Source organism: Nelusetta ayraudi, unplaced genomic scaffold, assembly GCF_046127955.1.
Source record: "Nelusetta ayraudi isolate G7.1 ecotype Tasmania unplaced genomic scaffold, CSIRO-AGI_Nayr_v1 ptg000058l, whole genome shotgun sequence".
In the NCBI taxonomy this organism is placed as follows: domain Eukaryota; kingdom Metazoa; phylum Chordata; class Actinopteri; order Tetraodontiformes; family Monacanthidae; genus Nelusetta; species Nelusetta ayraudi.
The window spans coordinates 2557626-2576928 of NW_027466108.1; the positions used below are offsets into that span (position 1 = coordinate 2557626).

At 45.6% G+C, this 19303-nt stretch overlaps 1 protein-coding gene across 1 annotated transcript; it reads right to left on the reverse strand.

The window, feature by feature from the left end:
• Positions 1–6169: 6169 nt before the first annotated feature.
• On the reverse strand, positions 6170–19300 carry LOC142897053 (TBC1 domain family member 10A-like). The gene is made up of 9 exons (XM_076039083.1): positions 18575–19300; positions 17205–17304; positions 15481–15588; positions 14676–14782; positions 13912–14026; positions 11704–11769; positions 10886–11075; positions 10634–10788; positions 6170–9143 (listed from the first exon to the last, which is right to left on the reverse strand). Exons 1-9 carry the CDS (start codon positions 18754–18756, stop codon positions 8589–8591), a joined length of 1578 nt encoding a protein of 525 aa, XP_075895198.1. The 5' UTR covers positions 18757–19300; the 3' UTR covers positions 6170–8588.
• Between the last annotated feature and the right edge of the window lie 3 nt (positions 19301–19303).

The window sequence follows — 19303 nt, forward strand, 5'->3', positions numbered from 1 at the left end:
AATCATTGAGGACCAAGGTAGTGAGTATCAGGTGCAAAAACTAGAAAGAAAAAAAACAAACGGTAATTTTGTGTCAGGTTTAGAGGTAAAAAAAAAACAAAAAAAAGATTTTCAGGAACATGAAAACTCCTTTTATTGGCGTGAAGTAACTTCCAGAGGTGGCAAAAGTATTCACATTCTGTGCTTGGGTAAAATTATGGAAACTTGTGTAAAAAATGAAAATACTCTGGTAAAAGTACTGGTTCAACTCTTTCACTCAAGTCAAAGTAAGAACGTACAGGATCTAAAATTAAAGTAAGTCAAAGTAAAGTAAAAAGAAAGTAATGCCATTAATGAAACAATACATTGTTAATAATTTTGCAAAAATTTGTGACAGAATAATCTGGAACTGAACAGAGCAGAGGTCTTGCATGAGCATCTGGATCTTTGCTACTCTCAATACAATAGTTTTTTTTTCCCGACTGCAGCTCAACCAAGTGGCAATCAGTAATAGTGGCCAGTCAGCTATTTAAGATTTAACAAAAACCAATGTTATTTTCTATATTTTGTACTGAAAGTCGAGGTTCTCTTGAAATGATCTTCTAAACTATGATCCACTTTTATATTAAACTACACAACAGCAGAGTTCAAATAGCTCCACTTCAAGCAACAACAATTATAATTGTTGGCAAAAGATGGCAAAAGTAACAAGCATGTTTTTCAAATGAGTAGAAAGTTCAGATATTTTCATACAAATGTAGCGAGTAAAAGTAAAAAGTAGTCAGAAAAATAAATCCTAAGTACAGTGACCTGGCTGCAAAATCGGTGCCACTGGAACGGCAGCATTACCTTGTCAAAACAAGGTTGTTTTCACACAGACAGCCCCGGCAGACACCCCTGCCCCCCTCCCCCCTCCACCCCCACTCCCTCTCTGGGAGCCCCCCGAGCCTGCTAGTCCTGCTGATGGTGGAATGAGACGAGATAAGCCCGCGGTCGGCCTCCGTCAACACACCAGGCTTGCCAGAGCGACTAGGGTTACAGACGGGCCCTCCTCTGGGGGGGGCTCAGTGGGAGTGGGAGCGGGCCGCTCAGACATCGGTGGGAGGAGGAGGGGGGGGCGGGGGGGGCGGCTGCTAATCTGCCTCCAGCCGGCCTGCTGATGCCCACCATCTGTGTCTGTAACTCATCACCCGCCGGCCAGGAGAACACAAGCAAACAAACACCCGGAGAGAGGCGCTCCGCGGCCACTTCCCTACCTGGACGCCGCTTAATGACCGACTCCCGGTGGCACCAGAACCCAGAACAGCAGAGAAACAGGAGCCGGCCATCCAGGGAGATGAAGAGAGGGATCGGGGGGGGGGGGGCTGTGAAGCAGGGCCCTGCTCGTTTCAGCTTATCTCACCGCTGTCCTCATTACAGAGGGAGTTCAAGACCCAACCCCCCCCCCCCCCCCCCCCCCCATCTCCAACCTCCACTGCTCATTCAGAATGGATGAATCAGATGCAGAAAAAATGCAGCCGCTGTGCTTACGCTTCATTTGCTTGACAAGACGCCACAGCGGTAACTGTTGATCCCTCTGGCAGCCCCCCGGGGGGGCCTGGGGCGATGCGGAGGGTCAGAGGGTCACGAGGGTGGATGGATGCTGGGGGGTCGGGGGTTGGTGGGGGGGTGCAACTGGGACAACTGCAAAAGATTAAACGTGCCGCCGCCGAAAAATCTCCTCCAGGAGTTTGAGTTTGACGCAGGTGTGCACCCTCCCCCCCACCCCCTCTCCCGCACGCCCATCGTTTGCTAGCTGGAATCTTCCTGGAGGCAGCGCGGGTGGGACGGGCGGGCAGGTGATTAGCTCACTCCATTATCATGCCTCGCTTACCTCTCTACCGTTCACCTGCCTGTGTGGGGTGACTGGACAGGAGCCGCTTTTTCAAGGCTTTTCCAGGTTTCTTCTGCGGGGCTTTTTTGCGATAAATTATTACGTTCCACGGTGAGATAAGTTGTGCTGGAACAGTTTTGCCCTGGAGCCATGCAGTAAAAAATAACTTATTTTCATTTTTCGTTGTCATTTTTAAAGGTGTTCCATTCTGAAAAATGACCACAGTCATACGACACTGAAATGATGTCTACAAGCGAGCCAGTATCAGTATGTTTGATTGTCTCCAATTACACCTTCAGAACAGACAGACATACTCACACTTTGAACATTGAATTAAACACTGTCTTTCATGACGTCCACAAGGCGTCATTATAATTTCGAGAGTTATCACAATGTTTCAGTTCAGTGAGGCACAACTTTTCTCAAATATTGCATGGGAGCTGTCACAGAGCTCTTATCTGGTTTAATAAAGGGAAGCTGCAGAACAAAGAAGGACACCGTTTTCATTCGTAACATCATTTTGCATCCTAATTAAACAGAGCCTTCGCAAAACAAAGATTCTGTTGTTAACGGTTACCACATGTATTCTGGAGGCATCGTTGATGATCTTAAGCAGTGACGCAGTGGAGAAATAATTTGGTAGGATCCAGTGAAAGATCCAGTTTTTTGTCCCTGTGATAAACTGGGTGCCTGTCCAGCATGTAGCCTGCCTCCTCCTGCTTGAGAAAGATGGCATCACACCACAACTCGCCGGAGGAGCAGTTGAAAATGCCTGCTGCTTTTATTGTGAAAATTTTGATATGGCCTTTTGGACAATAAAAGAATAAAGTAAATATGCAGAATCACAGAGAGCTCAGTGGTTGTGCCCACCCTGCCACTGCCAGAACTGGGAACAACTAAAGGTGGATTTGCGGTTGACGTTATTGGTAACAGTATAATTGATCTGGAGAAGTGCGAATTCATATCATGTTACAAAGGCGGCACCTGTGCAAAGCCTGCCTTGTTTGTTCTTTAATTATAGTTAAATTGATCAAGTGATTTAATAGCTCAATCTTGTTTTTCTTTTAAGGAGTTGGTTACTATAATTATTATTAACTTTATTTTTTTTCAACTTCTCCTACATAGAGTCTTCCGCCCAGACATAATAATAACCCTGAGGAGGGTCAAACAGAAGGTTAGGCTCTCCATCCCTCCCTCTTTCTCTCCCCACCCACCCCATCGTTTCCATATGGTGCCTAATGCAGGGCAGCGTGCCCGCTGGGAGTAGCTGGAATAAGAGCGGCGATGACATTTAAAGCACTTTGCTAAATGTGCCCATGAGAATTTCTGATTGTTTTTCTGCGTTAAACCTACCAGCTCGGTATTAAAGCGTTCACAGCCATTCGACCAGACCCTATACACGGGGGCTAAATTGCACAGTGGAAACATGAAAAGGTGCCAAAGCCGCTTTGTTACGGTACACACAGTCTTGCCACATGATGGAACAGTTGAGTTTGCAGGCAACACTCCAAACTTAAAACACTGGCAGCCATTTATAACCATTTTTAACTGAAGCCTTTGTCGGCGGCGGGTCAGACGGACAGAGCGGCCACTGGCTGGAGGTGGGGAACGTCCAGCAAAGTGTGTCTGGATGGAGAGAGAACAAAAGACACCTCCAGTTGCAAAAGCAAAAAAGTAACTCCCAACACTTCCGAATGGTCGCAGATAGAAAAAAAAGCTTCTTAAATGAAAGAAAAACAAAGCGAAGATTCAATTATCCCCCCCGGCCATCCCAGGGGAGCCCCCCCACCACCAACACCTCATACCACAAAGACAAATGTTTTCCTCTGCGCCATAAATTACGCTTTATTCCCACTGCGGCGGAGCGCTGGCCTGTGCAGACGCAGTTTGAACTCATATTTGTTACCGCTGCCTTTTTAATTTGACCTGAGCCAACCCGTCACGCTCCGTCAGACGTGGCAACCGGACACCTCAGAAACACACGGGAGCTTTTGCTCGCGTCGTGCCACCTCCACCCCAAACCCCAACACGTGTACGGGGGAGAAAGTCACCCGCATCACATGAATCAAACACTCTCACGGTGGTGGTGCTGGTGCTGGTGCTGGTGGTGGAGAGGCTGTTGGGTCTGGGATCACAGAAAACCGCCACAAGTCCCTCTTCTTTTCTGCGGCTCCCTCCGCTGTCACTCCGAGGCCGGGCACGAGAGTGGCGGGATGGCCTCTCCCAAGGCGTATATTTCCGTTGACGAAGAGATAAATCAGATCATTTCTGGATCGAGGAAAGGGAGCACAGAGAGAGCCTTCTTGGCCGCCGCCCTTTGAGATGTAAATGCAACGGTGGCACTGAAAGGGGGCCAGGTGTCCGATGCAAAGAGGGAAAGCGTGACGGTGCATGCATTCCTGCGGGACCTCGGCCGTTAACTGTTGCCGTGCCTTGCGTGGTCAAAAACACACACACACACACACACACACACACACACACACACACACACACACACACACACACACACTTCAAAAAGAACCCGTAACGCACCGCGATGGTGTTGGCGGAGCGGCGCAGTGGCTAGGTGTGATCGTGACGGGTACGCCCTTGAAGCAGCGAGCTGAGCAGCGAGCTGAGCAGCGAGCTGAGCAGCGCGCCGTTAGACGGACGACACACACAAATAGCAATTGTTGAGACAGTGAGTGACCCTCCGACATTGGCCCTTTGGTCCTTTCTCCTCATCTCCACCCGAAACCTCTGAGGACCAGAGGTCAACAGCTGCAGCTCGTGCCTAGGTGTCCGTTTAGCAGTGAGCTAGGTGGCTTTCCCAGGTCACCGGGTTAGCAATTAGCAATTAACTCCAAATCCCGAGGCAAATGCCTCAAACCTCCCACACCTCTGGGTGGGGGGGAGTTGACTGTCGGAACAATGAATTAGGACAACCTGTTATTATCTAGGTTGACCACTGACCCTCTTTTTTTTTTTTTTTTTTTTAAGGGGAAGCTGTTGGAGCCAAGGAGAAATCCTGAGAGGAAAGCGGATATTTGTGACTAGAAATGCCCAGTAGCACATCAGAGGACAGGACTCCCATTTGATAAGATTTGTAGTGACAGATTTGACTGGACACAACCAGTTGGTTTCTCTGGGTTCACATCACAGGGCAAGAATTATTTCGTTTTTCCTGTGAAGTTATTAAAGAAGCAAGAGTTAGCCGCCGAACTGAAGCAGCGCCGACTGTGCACATAGAGAAACCTCGAGATCGCCCCTTGGTGGTGAGCTGTGGTACAGGTCGTTTTTTGACGCCTCCTTTTGATTAAAAAAAAAAAAGAAAAGCGAAAAGAGTGCCAAACTAAAATAAATAAATAAATCAAATCAAATCAAATCAAATCAAATCAAATCATGGCTGACACAGAATGTAAACTGAAAAGTATTGTTTTTCTTTTCTACAATTTGTAATTGCGGTATATGTTAACATCGGGATAGGAATAGATAAGCTCTGCTGCCTCCTATTCCATTTCGGATTTAAAAAAAAAAAGTATATTATTATTTTATCATTTCATTTATTTTAGTAACTTTTGTTTGTATATGAAATTGTCCAAAATAAAGTTTCCAAAAAAAAAACAAAACAAAAAAAAAAACAAAACTATAAGAGAAGACAGCACCTGGTTTCCAGAGTTCTGTTGACCTTCACTCGTGCTGATGCCGTTGCCTGTGGCCTGTTTTCTCATATGCTGTACATTCATGCATTTAGGAATGCTTTCCAACCTTTCTGTAACAATGACTGGGTTAGAACGTGGTTTGATAGATGGAAAACTGTCCTCTCGTGCCCTCCTCTCAATCCAGTTAAAACCGTTCGAACAAAATATTGTAAGACAAGATGACAAGACGTCGATGTACTTATCCTCACAATGTTTGTGGGTAAAAGCCGTAGATTATAACAACATTTCAATGCACAAACCCAACATCAACCTCTCTCACAATCAATACAACGCCCAGTGCCAAAAATTCATTCATCAACCCGAACCCCTTAATCCGCACACTTCCTGAAAATGTTCTTTTCTCTTAAATTGCATCACACCTCAACGTGTTTTGATTCAACCCAAACCCTTGAATAACATTTAATCTGATTTTAAAATAATTCTGCCGTAATATCTATGTCGTATATCTGAAAGTGACCGCTGAATATGGCCATATTTCCCATTCACTGGGCTCAGTACTAAAAAAGATGACTCTTGCGCCATCTTGTGGCAGCAATCTGCTACACCCTCAAGTTGTTCACATATCTGGACAAAGTCTGAATTCTTTTTTAGAAGAAAGAAAACCAAGCAAAAATAGTTTTTTTTATGACAGCATTAAACACACATTTATTTTATTTTTTTTGTATGTCGACCCACGATACAAACTGTGCTGTGGATGTCAAACATCTTTTAAGACCCTGATGTGAAAGGCAAAAAGAAACATCAGTCTTTAAGTTAAGGAGCCACATCGAGTTTCTCTCCAAATGATCCTCCTTTCCTAGTGTTACAGCTGGATTCCGATTTGTCCCCTCGACAGCTTGTGCAAATGCTCAACCGAATAAAGCATTAGAGATGGAAAAATATATTCCATTACAAAAAGAAACACGTTATTATACAGGTTATATCTACAAATTGAGCATTAAATTAAAGCAGAAAAGTGTTGCTTGTAAATACTAGATACAAATGACTACTGCGTAAAGAAAAGTGATTGCTGGGGAAAAAGAAAATATTTTTCATAACTGACCAAACATGCACTTTTTTTCCCAATATATATAAGTTATTTACACAAACACATTATACGCATGTGTGCTTATGCTTGTCAAAAACTTTCCGATCGATGTGAAAAACAAAGAATTGGAAAACGGACTCGGACACTTAGAAAAATGTGTCTAATATTTCAAAAGTTTTACCATTCTTCAGGTTTGCGTATATTAAAAACGTATTCGCTTGGCTGTGATATGAACCCTCATCCAAGAAAAAAATATATCACAAAATCGCATACACTGATGGCCGCAGGAACAGGATGAACGTAGTAACAAGTAGTGGTTCTAGAATAGATCGTCTCAAAATGAGACAGAGCACATCTGCTTTGGGAATTCTAGCAAAAATATTAAGACCTTTTAAGCTCCAACTGAAATTTTTTTTTTTTTTTAACACAGAAGTAAAAATGAGCACCACAGTGCGATTGGCAAACACTCCCTGTCTGAGATGTCAGACGGGGGAAAAAAAAAAAAACACTTTCATTTTAGCGAGACAGGAATGTGTGAAAGGATGAGGAATGTCCAGTCTTCCCCTCGCTGCTGTCAAAGTTGCATGAATGACGAGGCTGTTCTGCAGTAGCTGGAGGTGCCTGGCACGGTGAGGACTGAAGTTACGCCACTTCACTTCATACACACAAACAAAAAGCGTGGCTGTGAGTGGCACAACAACCTTTACGTCTTGACCTTTCCTTCAATAAATAACGTTTTGTGAAAGAAAAAAAAACCCTTGCATTTGGCACACGGAGGTGCGACTGAATGTCAGCGAATACGTATGGAAGACAACTGTTAGAAAGAAAACAAGAAGAAATGCACACCAAAAAAAAAATTTGCATTTCCCAAGTGAACAATAAAAAAAATGAGTTCAATCTCAGAATAACAACACCTCCCAAGTTCTGCTGCCGTTTGTTGAAAGAAATCCCAAGACTGCTGGTATTGTGCCCAGTTTAACGGGGAATGTAACATGAAGTACATGGCGGGAAAGGCTGCCCCCTAGTGAGAGACACTCACAATGAAGCGTAACAGCTGAAGACGTGGAATGGCACAAGTCTGTTTGATATTTGGCCTGGCACAACCACTGCAGCCATCAGTCTGGTGCCTTTTAGCGTGGGAGCTCAACTAAAGGGTGGGAAGAGCCAGTGGACGCAACCAATCAAAGGACTTGGTGCTTGTGGGGTTCAGACACCAGACCAACGTGCAAAGGCAGAGTGTGTGAGGAGAACTGTGGGTCAGGCGAGCAGTTCTACAAATGTTCTCCACCAAACTTCAAGCGCACACGCAGAGAAAAAGAAATTAACAAAATAAAAGAGAATAACAGATTTCTTAAAGGAGACAATTCAATCCCCCCAAAAATTGTAAGGAACACAGAGAAAGGTGAGACACGTGGGCCCGCTCACACACAGGAGCTGCAGATTATTAAATTGCGGCAGACAATCAGGCACGCGGTCCAGAAAGACAGAAGTGATTCAGCGTTACTGTGTTTCTCTATTGAGCGATGGAAGTTGATTCGGTGCTCTGAAGACTGACACCTCCCCACCTGAGTAGCTTCACCACAGTCCCTGATAATCAATGGCACTATTGTTGTTTCGGATTGAACTGCCCCCTTCAAACGACACGCGTACACATCAAGACGACAAAAAAACAAACAAACAAACTTGATCCCGGTAAGTCAGTAACACATCTCCATGAAACGCCAGAATGAGAGCGTCGTAAAATCATCGCGCTGGGATGAAGCAGCATCAGCTGTCGAAGCGCTGACGACTCTTTAGTGTAGATCAACGCGACATTGTAGGCAAAAGTCGTGGAAGGAAGGTTGGACGCTGGAACGAGAGACCTGGGAAAGGCTTCAGGATGCTGGTGCTTCATCTGCAAAAAGGTGCGCACACACACACACACACACACACACACACACACACACACACACACACACACACACACACACACACACACACACACACACACACACAGATGGTGGTGCAGCTACAGGTAGGTGTCGTGCTCTGTGCTGCTAAGGCTTTGCTGGGACTGCTGCAGAGGAGATTCTTTGGCCGGAGGAGGAGGCGGTGGTGGCTCCTCCGTGGGGAGCGCCTGCTGCTGGCGAGGCGAGTCCGACTCAGTCTGAGGCGCCACCTCCAGGGCATCGCCGCCCGCCACCGGAGGAGGCGGCGGCGGCGGGTCAGTCGGCGGCGGCGCCGGCGGGTCAGTCGGCGGAGGCGGCAGCTTGGGGTCGGTGGGGAGGGAGTACGGGTTGGGGATCTCATCCAGCGGCTTGGATTTCTTCACGCTCTTCTTCTTCTTGCTGCTCTTCTTCTCCTCCTTGCCGCGCCTCAGCTGCGGGGTGGGCATCTCCAGCAGGATGGTGGGGTTCTGCTCCAGGTCCTGGCGCCGCGGCGGCTCGGCCAGCAGGATGAGGCGGGCGCCGTGCATCCGCGGCGGCGACTTGAAGTTGAGCTCGCCGCGGTTCTTCCTCCAGCGCTTCAGCTGCGAGTGGTGCTCCCGCTCCACGTCGCGCGACGTCACCGGCACCTCCAGGATCTGGTGGGGGCGGGAAGAGGGAGAGGACGCATCACAGGACTGAAACGTGTCACTATACTACTAAAGCCGGTAAAGTTTCAAAATAAAAGCAATTTTCCGTGGTTGACAAACGCGATCATGTTTGTGTACGTTATATTTGTCACTGTCTCAACAGAATGCGAGAGAGCTTGAAAAGAAACACACACACACACACACACACACACACACACACGGCGCTTCTGCGTCCGGTGTGAACCCGGCATGAGCCTTTTTGTCCCTTTGGCTAACCCGCAGTCGGCCCCTCTGGCCAAATACTTTACTTTATGGGGTTAAAACTGCCTAGAAATGCAGAATAACTGAAATTTTACACATGCAATTCAAACCGCGATTAATCACAGTTAACTATAAAGATTCTGCGATTAATCGTGATTTATCCTTTGACAGTCCCAATAAGAATACATCAAATTTTTATAGCGCTTTTTTTGGACACTCAAAGACGCTTTACATTCAGAAAAAAAAAAGGATAAGGCAAAGGCCAGTTTGAGCAGGTGAGTTCAAGGAGCGATTTAAAGGTCTGTCATGAGTCCGAGTTCCCGATGGGTTGTAGGAGTGTGGGAGTGGGTGCGAGAGAAGAGCTAGTGTGCAGCTAGCACGCTAACGACCTGACCTTTGAACCTGCTAAATGTCAGAGTGGGGAGACTGGCGTGGATGAGTGCAGGCAGAGCGGAGACGACAAGAGGCGGCATTGTTGTAGACACAGTGGCATAAAGCCTGGCACAGGAAGTGGACAGTGAGCAGCCAGCACTCTGCTCCGTTGAGCTTCCAGTCTGCTGTGCCTCACTGAGCGGCCCTTTGTTGGTGAGTGACAACACCCCACCACATCAGGGAGATATACTGCCAGTGGCCTGCCGGTGGGCCGCCATGCTCGTGTGAACTGGACTAGGAGTCCAGGAACGCAATGTTACACGCTACTACATTTCATTTGACGTGAACAATGATGGTTATTTATGAGAAAAATGTGGTTGTTGTTGTTTTTTTTTAGGTCTACCATGTAAAATTTTGCCTGCTTTTTGGATTTTTTTAAATTTTGGTCAAAGCTTAATATGCTGCCCATGAATACATTCATAAAAGCAGATGCTCACAGTTCAATAAAAGTAATTTGGTTTTCCTGCCCATTTTAAACAGTTCTCATATATATAAGAACAAACATAGTGTTGCTAAGGAGGACAATGCAGCCTGCCTGACAGTGCGTTTCGTGTTTTGAGCGAACGCTCGTGTCCTCAATTAAAAACCAACTAATCAGCCAGGTGAGAAAAATGAATGAACCGAGCAAGAGAAAAAGCCAATGTTGGAGAAGAGAGAGAAATTCCAGTCACGATAACTGGACGCAAAGGTACATATCATATTTGTGGCCAATGTACTCACACAAATTCATTTAGAATATTTGCTGAAGCATTTGTAGCATCAACGGAAATGCTTCCACCCCCGCAAATATCGTAAAATGTTGTTACCTCTCGGACCAGGAAGCCCTCCTGCATGTATCGAGGCTCGATGGCTCTGAGAATCTCCATGGTCTCATACTGGCCCTGGCACGCTTTCAACTTCTCCCGGGTTCCCAGCATGGACTTCAGCAGCACCAAACCCACACGGAAGATAATCTTCACTCCTGGCGCAGAGGAGAGAGAGAGCGGAGGCAGATGTTGGCACCAAACGCGGGTGATGGGGGTTTATTTGGGAAGCTCAACTCTGAAGCTCTACGCTACCGTCACAGAGGAACATGTCCCAGACACGCAGCACGGAAGCCCAGGGCAGCGTCCTGGAGAAGGCACACATGAACCACTCGGTCATGTAGAGGATGGGGTCGATTTTGTGCTTCTCCAGATGGCGGTAGGCCTGGGGTGAGAAGCGTCGCAGGAGGGCGAAGAGGATCTCTCCATCCAGCTGTATCGCTTCCTGAAAAGCAGAGCGGCAGGCGAGAGTCAGCGGGAAACAACGACGTCATTGTTCCCTATATGGTCACGGCTGAAGCCTGACGCATGTTTACCAAAAGGGAACGCAACACTGCCATTTACAAGAACGCATATGCCCAAAAAAAGGCTGCAAATAAACTGTATTTAAAGCCCCCCCCACACCGATTCTTTTTTTTAATTTGCTTTGTGTGCAGTCTACCCTCATGCCACCTAATTGGGCATATGAAAATGAAGTTGACAGTACTGACTATAACACTGTGTTATTGTTAGAGGACAATGTACCAAGTGTTTGTATTTGAAACAAAGTTAAAAAAAACAAAACAAACAATGAGGTTAAAGCCAGCAGGAAATGGAATTATGCTCGCTAGTTAAGCCGTGTTGTTGGGAAAGCACCACATCCCCTGTCTGTTATATTATGGAGTAACAAGACTCACCACACCCTGTTGGTTTCAAGTCCAAGTCATTGTCACACACACACGCACACGCGCGCACGCACACGCACACAATTCTGCAGCTCAAACAGCGCATTCCAGTTTGCCTGTCATCCACATGAAAGGCTGCTGGACCTGGATTACAGTGCAGGGTGATGTCACGGTGCAACAGGCTCTTACCAGGCCGGGGCTGTAGTAGCCCGGGAGATACTTCTCGCAGATCTGGACCAGCCCCCAGAAGGCATCCTGCAGAAACGCACACAGAGACGTGGTCAAAACAGTAGAGAGGAACCACTTCATCCTCGGTACATTTCTGTGAGCTCATGAAGTGAACGACATGAATGACATCTCAAACCCGATGACCCGGTTCTGCACAATGAACAACTTGACACATTAGCAGCAGCATGGCAGCGTGTGAGTTTTCCACATCCTGTCACTGCTTGACATTTGGCACTTGCAAGTCCTAACTTGCGATTCTTTCTTCATGCAACTCTGATCAACAAGACTTAATGAATGGAGGTGCCTGGCTGAATCGTTAAGGATTTTCTCAGTCAACGTGGCACTGCGTCCCTGCTGCTCTTTTTTTGTATCATTTATGTGCCACAATTAGGGATGCAAATTATTGATTAATTCATTGATCGTGAGTTGATCGACCTTGTCGATCGATTAACGATTAATTGATGAGCGGCGAAAATTAAATTCTTAATCGACAATTAATCGTTAATCAATTAATCGTTAACATCCCTCGCCACAATGCAACTGAGTGACGCATTAACGCAAGCATCCACTTCCTCCAGTATAAGACCTGGCTGCGTGCTACGAGTTCAGGGGGGCGTTCACACTGTGGCAACCCATGTGCTCAACGGGGCGGCGCGATTAATCATCTTGAAATCTCAATCTCGACTCGCACCTGCGCAATCTCATTTTAAATGAGGACTAATCTGTCACATTTCCAGTCGGGACATCAGCTGCATTAAAACAAGCGCTTCTACTTTCTCCATCAACACAAGATAACAATATTCCATGCATGATAACCTTCAAAAATAAAAATGAACTCAGTGCAATGTGGCGCTATGAATAATGCGAAACTAAAGAGGAGCACTTTAATAGGTAGTAAAAGTCGCTGGAAAAAAACCTGAGGGAAAACAGGAAAGTAAATGGAGAAGAAAGCCCCACCACAGCGGTGAGAGCGAAAACCTCCAACGCCGCTGCGCTGGTCCGAACAAAAGGCTCCTCATTCCGTTTTTCAGTTCAGGTTTTTGAGATTCAAACAAGACAATGGAAGTCATAATAACAAGAGGCGCGACGCCACAAGTCGGCACCGCAAAAGTGCAATATGACGAAGGTTGTTGCGGTCTTGTCACTGTCAACCGTCACGTCGTATTTTGCTAACAACAGTGGATAGGATTTTAAGAAGCATACCCAAGTCTCATCATCTTACATCACCATCATACTTGTGTCTAAATGAGAGGAGACAAGAGACTGAAGTTGACTATTTTCATGTTCAGTGTCAGATGTTTCTTTTAAGCTAAAAACAGGAACGTTTCCCTTGTTGACCAAAGTTGATGTGAAAGTCTCGCACCGAGTGCCATGACATAAACATTTACGTCATGTTTCCTTTTGCAGATAAATACAATAAATATTTCTTTTGAAAAAATAAAATTAAAAAATCCTTAGAAAATATATATTTTATCCAATCGTGCAGCTCGAGTGCTGAAGCCCATTTGGCCCCCTAAAAGTCCAGCTGCTTTGCCTAGTGATTGTTTTGTAGCAGGACACATCTCCTTGACCAGGGCACGTTTCAGGAGTGGATGCTCAAGCCAAAGCACATGCACTGTAATGCCACATAGACATGGCCCACAGCCAGTAAAGTGTTGCTCTTTGCAGTCATTTAGCAGCGACAGCAGCCTCTCTGTGCTGTTGCAGCTGAGGTGCAACAGCACATCATCCAGGCGTCACGTCCACATAAGGAAAAATTCATATGTTGCATTATAACGTGAGTATAGAACAGGAGGGGTCTCCTTAAAATATTATTATTACATTAAGGACCACCAATGTAACTATTTGGGTGAAAAATGCTCCTCTCTTAAAACAAACGCAGCAGGGTGGGACAGATGAAGTCTCAATTCAACCTCAAGTTTAACTGCAGACGGCATCATCTGTTTATTCTGTCTTCATCAAGTCTGGAAATAGACGTGTCTGACCGTATAGTGTTAAACAGAAGTGTAACATACGTCAGGGGAACTCAATTCCACACATGGCGGTGCAAACAAAGCCCAAGAATAACGAGAAAAGCTGCGCAGCGCGACAAATATTACCAAGGAAAGGTCAGGGCGGGCTCGCATGAAGAGGTGGGTGGGGTACACGTGAGGAGGAGAGAGCGTTTACCTCTGCGGGCATGTGCATGAGCAGCACGGCGGCGATGGGAGCCTGGGCCTGACAGTATCCCTCCTCTGGCCGGTACAGAGTGTAGGCCTTGAGGACACGGAACAGGTCCTGCTGACTGGTGGAGGTCAAAACGTTGCATCAGTCGCACAAGTCAAAACAGCAAATGCGACGCCACCAGGGCTGGCGTCATATGAGACCGAGCAGTAACGTTCCCGATTCTTTTTTTTATTAGGGATGCAAATTATGTATTCATTCATTAATCGCTAGCTGATTGACCCTTATAGATCAATTCACGATGAATTGATAAGCAGCGATTTTTACAGAGATTTCCCAAAATAAAAATGTGTAAGGAAGACATTGTTTAACCCTTAAATTACGTTGAGGGTCCAATGTGACCCATTTTTACATTAGAGAACGGTAAAAACACCCTCAACATTTATCCTCTGGCTTTAAGTTGACTTCTAATGGGTCACATTTATTTTTTTATTATTTTATTTTAAAGCTGTATAAAAGTACCTTTGTTGTAGGTATATTATGCCCATCACAGTATCTACAGGCAAATTGCTCTTTCCTGCCAATACACTGTTATAATGATACTAACTACACATGAAAAAAAAAAAAGTTCAATTAATTGCGACTAATTTAATTTAATCGATCAAAGTCTTAATCGACAATTAATCAATGTTCGATTAATTGTTAACATCCCTATCTTTTATTGTTCTGAACATGTTCAATAATTTTCCAGACTGAAGTGAACGGCTCACCCGTGTCCTCCCCGTGACACGAACATCTCGTGGAAAGGAAACTGTCGGTGGAGGTCCTTCTCGATCACGTCCACCCACTTGGGGTCGCCGGCCTGGCTGTCCAGCTCCTGGTGGACACAGCGGGAGGGCAGTGAAACGTCTGGATCGAACTCGCAACTGCGGGCGATTTCTTACAGTGGTGGGGGAAAAAAAGTTTCTGGGATGTACTGTGCTGCGCTAAGAATCGGTCTTTAGTGTCCAAGTGCAATTTATCATATCGCAGGCGCCAACATTTACGCGCACGTGCACCGTTCCGTCAGGCTCGCAACTGGATTTTTCAGCATGACCATGACGTCCATCGCAACACGCCCAGAGAACAAGAACCACAAGAATGTACTTTTTCTTCTTTTGTCTTTATAACAATGAACAACAAAGTAATTTGTGTGCCTCTGTGTGCCAAACCTTCTCACACACAAAAACAAATCCACACAAATATTCAGTGACACTGATTGGGACTTAGTAAAACTTAGATTGTTCGAAAACTTTTTTCTATTAGTGTTTAGTACATAAACGTGAATTAAAATCTAAAATACAAAAATCAAAAGTTAAAAAATGAACCTGATCATCATCGTTAGTAGTGGCATCCATATTTAACTCTTCTGAATAACCCATTAGGAGTCAGCTACCGCAAGTGTTGCCGCTCAAAAAAGGAAGTAATACCAGTCAAGTGGATACAGTTTCGGAGGTAAAGAGCAGTGAAAGTGAGCACCTAGAATACATCATGTAGCAAAGTGCGAGGAGGAAGCAAAAGAGACGTCTCTCTGACCTGAAACTTTCCTTTGTTCTGCTCCTTCTTCACCTTCCCTCCGGAGAGGTAGAGCCATGCGCGGCCTCGGAGGGCAGGAGGGATTCCTTTCTGGCACCGCAGCCTCACCTGAGCCACGCAGGAGAAAAGAGGCACGTAAAGGGCTGATTATTACAACAAAGCAATTTCAAAAATCTGCTTTTTTTTTTTTTTCTTTTAAAGAAGAGAGAGTCCTGTACGGTCCGCTCGGGGATAAATAAACAAAGCATGACACTGGTGACCCATTTTTACTGTATTAAGGGCATCACTGCAACCTGAGCTTTTCTAACACAAGCGAGTCAAAAGGTCCACTACTGTGAAACACAGACCATTTTTTATAAAAACAACCTGCACTCCCATGCTCCTCCCAAATATCACATTTAACGTATTCAAACTACACACGAGAGCAGCTTCCAAGCCCAGTGCAAGAAAATAGGAAACAATGATTTATGAATTGCAAAGTTCATTCTATTTTCTTAAAAAAAAAAGAAAAAAAAAAGGAATTCCATCAATTTCCGAATTTTTACTGCCACGAGAAACAAGAAAATGGCTGAAATTATGCAGAACTTTAACATGTAATGAATGCGACCAAAAGAAAGGGGTTAATTCAAAATGAACACGTTTAAAAAAAAAAAAAAAAAAAAAGCATTATTATTTAAACACATTACTCCACAATCTCACAATAAATGAACGGGGGGGGGAGGAGATATCTTTACCAGACAGTTTCTGTCTAAATATCCAAAAATGGCCCAATTAGCCTTATCTCAACACATGCAACACCAGCAGCGCCCGTCTCGTCCTCCCTGAAACTGTGACCCCGGAGGCGCCTTGCAGCTTAGGTACAGCGGGATTTGAAAACACAGTGTAACAGAGAGCTGAGACTGGGCTCTGCCTTGCAAAGAAAGAGGACCTTGGTGTTTGGTTTGGGTTTTTATTTTGCTAGACAGGAGATAAGGTGTCCTCAATGAATCCCAACAGCGCAGGAATTCCTTAGACACAACTTCCAGGATGAGTGTACAAGTCACACAGCACACATGACTGCACAGATTAGCTAAAGCGGACACACACACACACACACACAGCTGGTGCTCTACTACGGCTGGTTTCATTCACATGGGGCGATTTACTTTAATCAGAAACCAGCAGACCTTCACCAGCCGACCTTTGAGTTTCGACAGTTTAAAAATAAAAGCGCTTCTTCTTTTCCTCTCGAGCGTTCTCCTCACTATGAAGGAAAAAAAAAAAAAACTTAAAATATTTACGCTGGCAGTTGAGCCGTGCGGCACCTTTAACGCGCGCCCGTCTCATCTGAGGCCAGCGCCACCCCACCCTCAGTCCGAGACTCGTCAATGTGTTGTCAGATGGTGCGCGGGCTGACAGAGGGATGGGTCACGTCCTGCCCTGCTGCTGACTCATGGAACGGAGTGAGAGTCAGAAACGCTGAGAGAAACCAGCTCGACGAGCACAGCCGTGCGCGGCACCTCCGGGGAAAGTCTTGTCCTTGTGCAATCAGCCACTCGCCCTTCATTTTGTTTGATTGTGTGTGTGTGTGTGTGTGTGTGTGTGTGTGTGTGTGTGTGTGTGTGTGTGTGCAGAACAGCTTTCAAAAGGTGCACAGAGGAACTGTTCTAGCCCGAGAGGCTGGAAAAAGACACAACCCGCCCAATTCGTGTGGTTTGTGTTTAGCTTTTTTGAAGCTAACTCACCTTATTGAATCTCTTGATCATCCATTTGTCCCAGTGGCCGAGCATGTCCAGCCACTTCACCTCCCTTTGCCTGAGCACGTCTTTGGGCACATCATGAGCTCTGAGGACACGGAAAAGATGGGAAAGAGCCATTAGAGCGCGCGCGCCTTTGCTGCAAAGAAGGTCTAAAAATAACCGCTCGCACGGTGTAAACTTTAAAAGACAGTTATTAGCGATTTGCTCCATGAGAGAACGACGGGGCGGGCTATAAAAGGAGACACGTTTGGATCCAGGGCATTTACAGGGAAAGTTGGTTTATCCTGAGTTAGAATTTGGCTGCCTTTGATGTAATTTAACTTCAGAGCGTTTACAAGGACGGGGGGGGGAAAAAATGAAAAAAAATGAGGGACTGCACATGATGTTCTCCGAGGGGGAAAATAAATCCAGACGAGTCTAACCTACAATGTGAATAAGGACGCTTTACGACGCTATGTTATTATCTCATCAGCACATGCCTGTAATTGCAGGTTTTGTATGTCTTCAAAGAAAGGTTTATTTATTTATTTCCACTCTGACCTCCCCCACTTCAGGTTTTTTTTTAAAAGAAAGACGTTGAAGGAATCTGTGAAACACTGAAGACTTTGCGCTGTGATAAATAACCTTTAGATCCCTTCCAAGTGTGCATAAGTTACACCCTGGATTTGGGACCACTTATAAAACTGAGAGCCAAAAGAGGCCCACTCGTAGCAGGGCACCAGAACCGTGGCTCCAAGACTGCCAATCCTCAAAATACAGAAACACACAGGAAGCTTCCCAGCCAGCTTGGGGTTGGCAGAACTTTGACTCCCTTCTTTCTGTGCTTGTAACGTCATCCGACGTCTCAAAGGGAAAAGAGGAACAAGGGCTTCTTACATAAACTGTTGTAATCTGCCTTAAATGCTTATAATAAGTTCATTCAAATGCTGACAAAAAATAAATAAAATGGGGAGAACATCTCATCTGTCACTTTTGTCCAGTAAAAATTATCAGAATACTTGGCAATGTTTTTATACCAATGTGAGATCAACAGGGAAGAACTATTTAACATGAAGCTGATCCAATTAGTTTTTCTTGCATCGAGCTGATAAATTTTCCGCGCTCATGCAGGAGGCATTTAACACTGGGTGCCACGCAGCTGCCTCGGAGCAGAATCACCCAAACAACAACACCAGTACAGTCATAAAACGTGGATAACTTCCTGTTCTAACAGTGCAACCACTTTCAACTCAGGTGGATTTATTATATTTTTTTTCCACAGCTTTTTGTCCTTTTTCTTTCTTTTAAGCTTAGCAAGAACGCGCAGGTTAAACAGATGCAGTCTATGAATCTCTATGGAATTGAGACAAACTTACGACGCCTCCGTACACTGCTGTGCCCCACCGATAAACCCATATTTATCGGTTTGTCTTTCGCTGGTGAAGCCGTTGATCTCAGAGTCCGATCCCAGGGAGCTTTCGTCGTCAATGTGACTGCTGCTGATAGTTCGGATACTCCTTGTGTCCACTGATTGACGGCCGTTCTCTATTTTGGCCATGATAGCGAGGCAGCTAGCTGGCTAGCTCACGTCAGCAAGCTCGTTGACAGCGCCGAGTCAGAACTGCTCCTCTCCATTTGTTGTCGAATCAAACAGCAACGACGCCATGATTTCCCGACTCGACTTTTACTTCCCTAAGACTGTTTACTCTGCCTTTTACTGCACGACGTCACGCATATGTCAGACCATATTAATAGGGTTTCGCCTTTCCTAGCTGCTAGGTTAACCTGGAGGCTTGTTGGGATATTTTCCCTCAGCGAGCCAGATGTAAATTGCTAGCTCCAGTTAGCTCGAACTGCTCGTCCCAACACAACACACATAAAAAAATAACTCTACATTGACTACACTCTTATCGAGCTAAATCTCTAAGGTTGCATTCTATTTCGTTGTTCGTCCACAACCAAACATGTTAGCTGACTATCGCGGGCTAAAATTGTTACGCTAAATAACTGACGACGTGTCGGTTCGTTGTCTTGTCAGCACGAGTGAGCTGGACAGATTTCGCCTCGACCAGCAGTAGCAACCCAGCCAGCCAGCAGTCCTAGGA